We start from the raw sequence: 10,897 nt of genomic DNA, 5'->3' as shown, positions 1-10,897 counted from the left end.
AAAACATTAAACAACCCTTTTGCAATTATGTAAGCACATAATGTAATCTGGAAACTGCTGCCCTGGTTAAAAAAACAACAAGGCAACGGATCTCAGCTGGGATTCTGTCTATAATGGAGTCCAATGGAAATTTTTGAGTGACCTCAGACTTTTGACCGTTAGTGTACATACACATCATCTTGATGGAGAGCTTTTATCCTCTTTTCCCATGCTTTCTCAAGATTATTGGCTAATTTCTATCTGAACAGCATTTCAGTCTTCAACCATCATCCATATTTATTAAATCAATCTCTGCTTCTAGCTTAACAAAAAACACACTGTTCACAATAAAAAGGACAGTAGAAAACAAAATGGAACTCATTTTCAATATCATTCAAACAACACATGGGACCGATCTGTTTATCTTCTTCTACATTAATATTTCATCCTGTTTCAACAGTCAAAGGTAAAACACCAGACACATAGAGTGTCTATGTTGTATACAACTATATATTATATTATATACTGTTATATACAGCATAGTTCTTTGTGCCATATTCTGGTTTTATCACCACAAAAATACGCAATTTTGGCTTAGCACATTTATCGTCAGCCCACTGCTTTTGGTCTTTAGCAAGCACAGATTCTATAAACAAACCAATATCAGTTTTTCATATTAAAAAAACATCTCATCAAACCCACAATTACAAAACAGTTTGCGTATATCTTTAGACCCAGGACCAAGAATGTGTTTATCCTAGAGAAATATTTTCCTCGTCAACCTGTTTGCGTCCATATCTAGTAAACGATTCCATAACTGGGCCACACCCACTGTATCTTCAATCGAGCCTCACATGATTCCCATCCCATGTCTCCCACTATTACCAATGTTGGAACACATTTCTTCACAACCAGGAAATATGTTACGGCACTATTTTACACAAATTCACAATTAGATGTATTTGTAACATAATTAGTCAAAGGGAGATCACCTGTGCTTAGTCAAGGGGGTTCAATTGAATGTAAATACACTGGGTCAGTATCTGGAACCTTTCTTTAGTCAGTACACAAGTGAGTGCAGAAAAGATCCAAGTCATTAACAAATAAAAAGTCACCAGGACACCTATGAAAATTCGGAATCTGGACACTGCAAATTCCCCCTGTTCTTCTTTTTTTAAGTTAAAAAAGAAAAACAGGGAGAAACCAGATGGTTACTATGGCATAGGGTTGTTTCTGAAATATATCTAAAAAATCTAAATATTGTTCCTTTTTAAAGTGTTTGCACTGGCTGTTGCATTTTTGTCGTCAGATTTTTACTCAGATCCCTGTATTATTTGTTTTTTACTCCTTGAACCACATTAAATCCCACTCTAGAGGAAGTTATAGTTAAAGTTTAGTGCAGTTGAGTGCAGGTGATGGAGACCGTAGGTACAAGAATATGACATGACCGCAGTGAGTATTTGATGATGCTACTGATTTCAATGAAATGCTTCTTTATTTTCCTCTGCTCCAGATAACACTCCCACTGAAATATTAGCAGTGTCCACCAATGCTAGTGACTTTCACCTGTCAAAAGAGGAGAGTGGGTACAACCTCATCATGCAGGATGAATCCAAAAACAGCACCAGTTTTGCCCTCCTGCAGCTGGAAAAAGTCTCCACTTAATGATAAAAAGCATTTAATGACATAAACAATCTGTTCACTTTTCTAATATTGATATAATGAAGCACCTTGCTTGGTAATGGCACACATTTAAATATAGTTAAACCTGTTAAGGTTAGAGATGCACACTTCTTTAAAGCTATATATCTATCTAAAGATCCCGGATTGGATCTCCAGCAGGAAAGTGAAAGATCAGCATTAGTTTGATGAACAGATGAAATGTATAATGAGAAAAGTTTAAAACCTTAGTCAAAGTATGTCCTTTTTAATATGTGAATTTGTTAACGTGTTTTTTTCTTTTCTAAAAAATAATCTGTAAAGTGTTGTAAAATGTGCTATGTGAATAAATGTAATTATAGTTAGTTATTTTAGAAGTACTATGTTCATGAGTCCTGTAGGATATTTTTGTTAAAATAAAATAAGAGGCCTTGGAGTTCATGAGATGACCTCAGCTTCTCTGGGTTAGGAGAGGCCATCTGGTCTTTCAATGTGATAAGCTATAATAAAGGGAGTGCATTTTGGCACCAGGTGAAGCAGACCCAACAATGTAGCCATGTGTGCAATAAGTTTAGCAAGAAATGGGGAATAAGATTCAATGCATGGGATGACCTCGCTCTAACAACCTCTGTGCCTGGAGAAAGATAAAACCCAGCACTTGTCTCAGTAATGTGAACAGTCATAAAGCGATTTGTAGCATATGTATATGTGATAAACAAAACTAAAGTTTAAAACATCCAAGTTATCATCATAACTTATCTGCAGCGTGTCCTGTGTATTGATTTCCTGATCTGCCAGCCAACAAACACTTACAACTTAAAGGGGGGAGGTGAAGTGACCAATTGGATCAAATAGAATCTGGCCACTGGGTTAGACCACGACCTGGTCTACGGTCATATTTTTAAACTTTTAGTACTTCCATTTGTTTTGCTGGATTTGGTTAAAAAATGACTACTGTTTCATGATTTCTAGACATTTTTTGGAAAGTGACTAGCTGTTTTATAATCTAACATGATCTGATTCCAATCCATAACTTTAATGAATTACTCCAAACCCATTTCTTTTCCCAACCAAAAAAACAAACAAACATTGTTACATAAGACCATACAGTGCACAACACAGTTTGTGGTCACAGATGATAATCCTGGCAGGATTTTAAATAATGTAAACACATAACAATTTAAATTAAACTGCAGTGTGTATTTCTCCCCTTGTTTTGTTATGTATGTATGTGTGTATGTATGTATGTATGTATGTATGTATGTATGTATGTATGTATGTATGTATGTATGTATGTATGTATGCATGCATGTATGTATGTATGGTATGCATGTATGTATTCTTGCGGGTACAGCAGTGAAAGGTGTGCATGTATTAACATTGTTGTTGCTCTCCTGACATGTTCTCTACTCAAGATTCAAGATTTCTTTATTTGTCATTCCACAGTACACTTTAGTCCAAAATACTTGCAAAGTTCACAGCACAGAAACACAGAAAAAAATTAAAACACCGTAGAAAAGTCAAGCTATTAGTTTTATACACGAAAATAAATAAATGCTTGAATGGGTGTGCAGAGCATGCACAGTGATAGATATAAATTTACCAAGTCTAAAAGAAACTGGAGAATATGTATATCTAGATATGTGCAATTGGGAGTATAAATACCCATATTTAAAATGGTGCATTAGTGAATAAGGTGCAGTAAGAACGGGCACTATGGTGCATTTAAACAAATAATTATGTACATGAATAGTAGTCAGATTGATTGGTCTGATTGATTGGTATATATATATATATATATATACACATATACATATATATTTATAGATTAGTCCTGGTATAATTTTCAGCAGGATTAGTCTTTGGGTAGGTGTGCAAAATTGGGTGCACTTCGGTACTTCCTCCATGTGCCAGTGGGGGCGCTGTCGGGCGCGTTTCGACAGACTGATCATATGACTGGCTGGCTGCGTCCCACTTCCCTTCCTCACTGGGAAAAACGCCACATCTGACTGACAGGGAGGGAGAAACACACACAACCACACAGGGGAGTGATACCACCGACGTAAAGATGTTGGCACTAATGAACCGGCTTCTGGACTGGTTCAAGTCTCTGTTTTGGAAGGAGGAGATGGAGCTGACGCTGGTCGGTCTCCAGTACTCGGGGAAAACAACATTTGTAAACGTGATCGCTGTAAGTCTTCAGCTGCTAGCCACCTTGTTGCAGTAGTGCTAATACTATTAGCGCTAATAATGGGATAAGAGTTACCAAGCTAACTAGGTCTTTGCTACACTGTCTGGTTTTTGGGTCAAAAAACGATGTGAAGTTACTCAGTTTGGACCGCAGCACCCATAAAAACAACCCTGAAACTGAGTCAGGTTGGTGGACTTGTGTCAAAAAGTCAGCTGAGCTAACTAGTTTGCTGCTGGTAGGTTCCATAGACTTTAGGCTACATAAAGAGGAGGTCCTCGTCGGCTAGTGTCGTACTGTTATGATTGTTTAGCATGCTAAACCCAAGCGTAGCGTTCATTCGAAACTTAAATCTGATCACTTCCAAACTGTGGGGTCATTTTACACTGAAAGCTGTCATTCACCAGGACGTTAACATAAAAATATGTTGACCATTACAACAACTGATCACACACAACCAATTTAACATAACAGCACACTGTGTACGTTTTGTACAGGTGTCCTGCAACAGGTGGAAACTGACCACTCCAAATAAGAATTGTTAAAATTATAGGAGCCTTTCATAAAGAGGTAAAACTAGAGCTAGCTCTCTGAAAATGGATGCAAATGGGGGCAGTTATGTTGTTTTTAAACTTGCATGAAATGTTTGGATATATTTACAAAATAAGTTGGTGTATAAAGTTGGCCATATACCTAGATGGCCAGTGGCATAAACATGTAGGCTATATAAGTTAAAATAAACGGAAGTTGAAGCTTTTTGCTGTAACCATCAGCTTCAGATGCAAATTGTGATAAAATAACACATACAGATTGCATCTTTGCTGTGACCTCCTGTGGCTGGAGTTTTTTTTTTTTTATTGTTGCATTTTTCTCTTGTGCAACTTTGTGTAACTATGTAGGGATTACCTAAAATGGGCAGTTTCTGGTGAAGCAGTTTTTCATTGGCAAATCACTAGACAGCAACTGAGTTTTCAGCAGCATATTGTGAAAAGCAAGTTTCATGGCTGTGTTTGGAGTTGTTCACCAGTTTGTGGTTGTCATAACTCTGATGGCTTTCACAACAGTTTGCACACATGGCTCTCTTCCATCAGCTCTTGCTGACAACCAATCAGATTCCTTATGAGACTGTTACAGTCTGTCCTGTTTTGTCCTGTTATGTTGATCTGTGCAATTTCTCTTTGTTTCACACATGTGTTGAAGTGGTTCTTTTAAAAACCTTTTAACTTGATTGACAGGGTTTTAGGCTTGGGTTTAGGCCTGCCTGATTTGGCGAAAAATAGGATATCAGGATTCTCTGCCACATTTTTTTTCTCACAAGGCGTAATGTGTATTGTAATTAATTGTAGCACTTTGAGATTTCTTTTTGAAATGTAAAGGGCATTATAAATAAAATGTATTATTATTATTATTGTACATGTACATGTCATGACAAAACAAAACAAATTGGCAGTACCAACCAAACATAGATTCATTTGGCACCTATAGCACATTGCTCATCACCATAAGCCTGCACACATAGAGACTTAAAGAAATAAAGAAAATAAAGTACATACTGGCCATTTAAGTACAGTAGGCTACCAAATATAGTGACAAGTAACACATTGGACTAAATATGGCCCTGATACAAGCTCTATCTGAACTCCTTGAACATGTCTTTACATAATCAAAACATGTTGATGTCAATTTAAAATGCTTTCGGTAAATGAATTGAAAAAAAAAAAAATCAGTCATTTATAAATTAAATCATGAACAGGGGTGAATCGAGATCGCGATTTTTTTATAACCATTTATCATACTGGTCTACTTGGGTTTATTGTGATACATATGTCCACTAGAAACACTTAATTGTTTCATTGATTAGCCAATTGATAGCAAAAAGAAACACTGCCAACAATTTTGTTAGTCAGTTATGTTTTCTATAAAAAAGGCAAACATTTAATGGTTTCCGCCTCTCATTTGTGAGGATTTTCTATGTTTCATATAATTATAAAGTGTACTATTACTACCCATGCTGATGTAAGGATGTGTTAAGCAGAAAGCAAATCAACAGTGCACTATTTATTGTGCCTTCACGTATGAAAGAAGACACTGTCTTTACAATGAAGTTCAGAATTTGTCAAACTGAATTAGTGTGCTGTTGGCATCAGGTGAGAGGGCTGGTGTTTGAGAAGGAAGTTGGGTTTGGAACATAACCCAGATTCTTTACACACTGAAGAGATGAAAAAATGCCCTGCCAGCCAGCGACACAAAAGACTGAGTAAATAGCTGTGTTGGAGGCGGTTCCTCCTTTTTCAGTCATAAGACCGCTGCACTCATTTCCACTTAGTTTCATCAGCTGACTCCGGCAAGTCATGTGCTGTGAAATTGTAGTCTTGCAAAGGAGGGCGGGCAGAAGGAAGAGACAGGGCCTGTGGGTTTTGTTGTTAAAGGGAAATGCTGCTGATTCTGAATGCTGAATTAGATTTCCCTCCTTACTTCAGTCTGCAATATTGAAAACATGTAGATACATAGTGTTTGGCTTGTTTATCATTTTGGTTTAAAATTATGAATTCTTTGTTTTTTTCTAGTCCATTTCTATTATTAAAAGCCAGTTATTTCATGGAACCAGGATACTATGCATCCTGATAAAGTTCCCTTGGCCTTTGGAATTAAAATAGCCCGACATCATCACATACCCATCACGTAGGTGATGATGTCGGGCTATTTCAATTCCAAAGGCCAAGGGAACTTTATCTGGATGCATCGTATCCTGGATCCATGAAATAACAGCCCTTTAAAAATAAAAAATGTGCCTGCCTCTATGGGAATTCAACATAGGGGTGTGTATATGTATGCCCCCCTGTATTTTAAGGAAGAACATTTTTTTCACAATACATTATTTGTTCATAAACAAAATTGGTGTCCTCAAAGGTTGAAATTTTCAGATTTCTTTTATTTAGGCATTAAGATCAATTTCCAAAAGAGCTTTTTTTAATTCCTCTTTTTAGTCAACTTGAGCATCGGTGTGTAAACTTATGCACGCCACTGTATGTATGTATGTATGTATGTATGTATGTATGTATGTATGTATGTATGTGTATGTATAATATTACACTTCAATCCAAGCTACAAATAGGATTTAAAATTGTAAAAGTATAAAAGATCCCATGCAGCATGTCATATTTATAATACATTTGATCAAACAATTACACATAGCTGCCCTTTTTTTTCCTAATAGTTTCCTTTCCTGTCAACAATCAAAAGTCAGACAGTTTCATAATAAATTACTTATACTAGTTGTATACTTCCTTTCAGTCTGGGCATTTCAGTGAAGACATGATTCCTACAGTTGGGTTCAATATGAGAAAGGTCACCAAAGGAAACGTCACTATCAAGGTATTTTAATTCTTTTGCTCTTATTACACTGTAACTGTAATTAATGAAATGAAAGCAGCACACAGGTTTTAAAAGGAGGCAACAATAATTGAAACAGGAATATCATACAATTCTGCAGATCTGGGATATAGGAGGGCAGCCCAGGTTCAGGAGCATGTGGGAGCGGTACTGTCGTGGAGTTAATTCAATTGTGTGAGTATCTGTTTCAATTTTCAAGTTTGTCTGAAAAACAAATGGGAGGAAATTTAACAAGCACTTGGTGATGAACTGGATGCACTGGAAATGTATGTAAAACACATCTAACTAAGACTTTCGGTGTTGCTCATTTTTAGGTACATGGTTGACGCAGCAGATCAAGAAAAGGTGGAGGCATCCAGAAACGAGCTTCATAATTTATTAGACAAACCTCAGTTGCAAGGAATTCCTGTAAGTCTTCTCCTGAAATCAATTTCAAGATCTGTGTCATTTCTGCGGAAGTCATGCAAAACTATGTGTGGGTTCTGTCAATTGTTAGTTTCTGCAGTTGCAGAGTTCAGTTGTAATGACATTTTTTTTTTTTGTAGGTTTTGGTACTCGGTAACAAAAGGGATCTTCCTAGTGCTCTAGATGAAAAGCAGCTCATTGAGAAAATGTAAGTATGAAAATTTGTGCAAAGTCCTTAAAGGGATATTTCACTGTTGGAAAGATTCATATTTCTTTAAATTTTAGTCACTTATGTAGTAGAAATGTGAAAATGTGTTTTTGGCTCATGTGGATGAAAGATACCAAATCCCAGAATGCACTTGCTTCATTGCTCAATCTACTCCCAAGCCACAGCTACCATTTACATACATACTGTACAGTACAGTACAGACATACTGACAGTGAGGCATTTAACTCAAGTGGGTTTTCCTTGTCATTTAAACATACACAAAACAATGTTTCACTGTGGCTCAAGTGGTGTTACACATTTTAAAATATAAAAAAACGACATTATACAAAAACAACATACAAAACGGCTACATTTACTGCACACACATTATAGGATCTGTAAAGTTCAGCTAACGCAATGGTAGCATTAGCGCTTGGAATGATGTAAACGTAGCCGTGAATATGCGTGGAATGTAGAATGGTAGCTGTAGTTGGATATAAGCACCACATTTCAGCACCGGTCCGTGTCCGTGTGGTAGTTTGAATGCACATAATTGCTGTAACTGATTACTACTGAAAAGAGAGAGCCTGTTAGCGTTAGCGTGTCAGATGGCTGACACTTGGCTGGCTTCGGCTTGTTTCAGGTAAAGAGTCCAACCCCCTATAGGCGAGTTGAAAACATGCGGAACTAGCTGGCTTGTAGTCCACAGCCGCTGGGCAAAAATGCTAGTTTTTTTCCCCCAGACACACAAGACAGAGTTCTCTCGTCTCAGGGGGACATTGGGGAAGGATGCACGGTCGTTCAAAAATACCACCTGGTTTCTACTGATACACAGCTTAAGGCTAAACAGTGAATAATCCCTTTAACATATTTATTTATATTAATTCAATTATAGTCCATTTCTATCATGCACAGACTTTTTGTCATGAAAATGTCCCTATCTATTACATCTTTTTCAGAAGTATAGAGAAAAAATGTAGGATTTAATATTAGAGTATTATTTTATACAGTCTTGTCTATCCATAATACAATTTTATTCCTATATATTTTATATAATCCTACATCAGTTGACGCTAAACATTTTTTTTTTTTTGTTAAAGCGTGACTTTCATTTATTTTTCGTTAAAACTAGACCTGTGTCAAGTTGTAGTCCACTGTAAGGAACTGTGGAGCTAGAACAACGAGAGTAAGTTTTGGCATCGAAAATAAAATTTGGCATTGAAAAAGGAAACACAATTGTGTGAAAAAGTTCCACTGATTTGAAAAACACAGGCTAAGGATATTTATTTGCATCCTGTGTTAGGGTCACCCCTGACCCTGAAGCTAGGCTTTGTAGCGGGTTGTGACTCCATACCACTGAAGTTCTTGCCTTAGTATGCATATTCATTAAATCAATTAAATCACGCTTTCCTTGCAGTTCTTGAAAAAGAACGGTCAGTGTAAAACAAACAAATTAAAAGAGTGACATGAAGAACAACTGAGAAGGTTGTCATTAAAAAATGCAAACAATATCAACATCAAATTGTATGCTTGGGTTTTATTTTTCATTGCCCGTTTCTTTATTTAATGTCACTGTTCTACAGGGAACTGGCTCCCTCTGCTGTCAAGTTAGAAACATGTGTTGAGAGTTGTGCTCATCCCTTAAACTATACCGCACAAGCACAACAAGATGAGTAAGATTGATCACCAGCATTAATGCCTTCTTTTCATATTTATTTGTTCATGCACCTTTTTCCCCTTCAAAGGAATCTGGCAGCTATTCAGGACAGAGAGATATGCTGCTACTCGATTTCCTGCAAAGAGAAAGACAACATTGGTGAGTTGCATGGCTCTATAGACTAAATGGAGCTCAAACTGTACAAAAAATGTATGCAAACCATATCGTGTGTTGCTACTGAGTTAGAAAGGCCTGAATCATTAACCGATTCTCAGACTGACGCAGCGTGTTTCCTTGATTCCAGACATCACACTTCAGTGGCTCATCCAGCACTCAAAATCCAGGAGGAGCTAAAGATGTAGGAGTTGTTTTCCAGCTGTTTTTGCCACTTTACTGTCATGCCACCCCCCCCCCCATCACTCTGCAATGATATAGAGTTGCATCTTCATCTCACAAGCTGCTCGGTTCTGCTTGTGACACATTTCCCCCCTTTTCACCTTGTGGTTCTTTCACAAACCCTCAGAATGCACTACTAAAAATGTGATTCTGATACCAAGTTTCATGATTTTTTCTTTCCTTTGGCATTATTCGTCCTGTAAAGCTGTACTTAAACTTAGTCGGAATCACATTTTGGATCTACATTTAGGCATTACCTGGTTGATCATGCCCAGTGGTTTAGAACACTAATCTTGGGTATCCAACTACACCCTCTTGAAGGAGGGTTGATTCTGTCCAACAGGCCTCATGTAACGAGCAATCTTCTTTACACAGTCAGCTGTGATGCCTGGAGATTACTGATGTGGACATGTATTGTTTTTGATGACTGTCACCCTCTGCTTGACAAGGTTTTCTTCTTTCAAGGACATGTCTATTGTTTTAGAAAACTCTGCATTTAAGCAAGTCCATTGATGCAGGTCTGTACAAATATCAAGCTAGTATGATTTTTACCGATGTGAGATGTGGGTGTATGAATATATGATTCTATTTAAAGTCTGAATGTGCTAAAAGTAAAGCTGTACGGGGTTGTGTGGTTCATATTGGCCTTTGTTTGTAAGTAGCCTCAGTGGAATGATGTGTCCGCGCTGCTTCGAAGCTGAGAGAGTGGCAGAATATAAGTGCCTTGTGCAATGTCTCTCACCTCTGAAGCAAAGCAGCATGCAAGGGGTGTCTACCTGGGAAGAGTAAAACAACACGTCTTCAATGTATTTAAGAATAAAAAGGCATGCTTTTTAATTTTGACATTGTACTGTTATTTGTACACCCAATGTTGTACCACAAAATGGGTGTATGAAGAAAGGATTGGCATGGTGCTGCAGAGCTATTCTTTCTTCTTGTTGCATGAGTTTTGAGAACAGCAAACCGTTTGTTCTAATCATTGTAAGTACAGTTTTAATGTATCCATATGGTC

At 37.2% G+C, this 10,897-nt stretch overlaps 2 protein-coding genes across 2 annotated transcripts in view; both read left to right on the top strand.

Annotated features, from left to right (window-relative positions):
* LOC117942998 (tumor necrosis factor receptor superfamily member 5-like) overlaps positions 1–2,367 on the top strand; it is a 5,108-nt gene extending 2,741 nt beyond the window's left edge. Inside the window, exon 6 of the mRNA XM_034868852.1 lies at positions 1,493–2,367. Within this exon, the coding sequence (XP_034724743.1) occupies positions 1,493–1,644 (152 nt within the window). The 3' untranslated portion in view covers positions 1,645–2,367. The remainder of the gene's footprint in view (positions 1–1,492) is intronic.
* A 1,203-nt stretch (positions 2,368–3,570) lies between these two features.
* arl8ba (ADP-ribosylation factor-like 8Ba) lies at positions 3,571–10,726 on the top strand. The gene is made up of 7 exons (XM_034868859.1): positions 3,571–3,829; positions 7,121–7,201; positions 7,320–7,393; positions 7,534–7,627; positions 7,765–7,832; positions 9,578–9,648; positions 9,794–10,726. The coding sequence occupies exons 1-7, from the start codon at positions 3,707–3,709 to the stop codon at positions 9,841–9,843; spliced, it is 561 nt and encodes a 186-aa protein (XP_034724750.1). The 5' UTR covers positions 3,571–3,706; the 3' UTR covers positions 9,844–10,726.
* Positions 10,727–10,897: the final 171 nt, after the last annotated feature.

Source organism: Etheostoma cragini, chromosome 4 (assembly GCF_013103735.1).
Source record: "Etheostoma cragini isolate CJK2018 chromosome 4, CSU_Ecrag_1.0, whole genome shotgun sequence".
NCBI lineage: Eukaryota > Metazoa > Chordata > Actinopteri > Perciformes > Percidae > Etheostoma > Etheostoma cragini.
The sequence above is the reverse complement of the archived record's forward strand: the minus strand, read 5'-3'. Positions and strand labels throughout refer to the sequence as shown.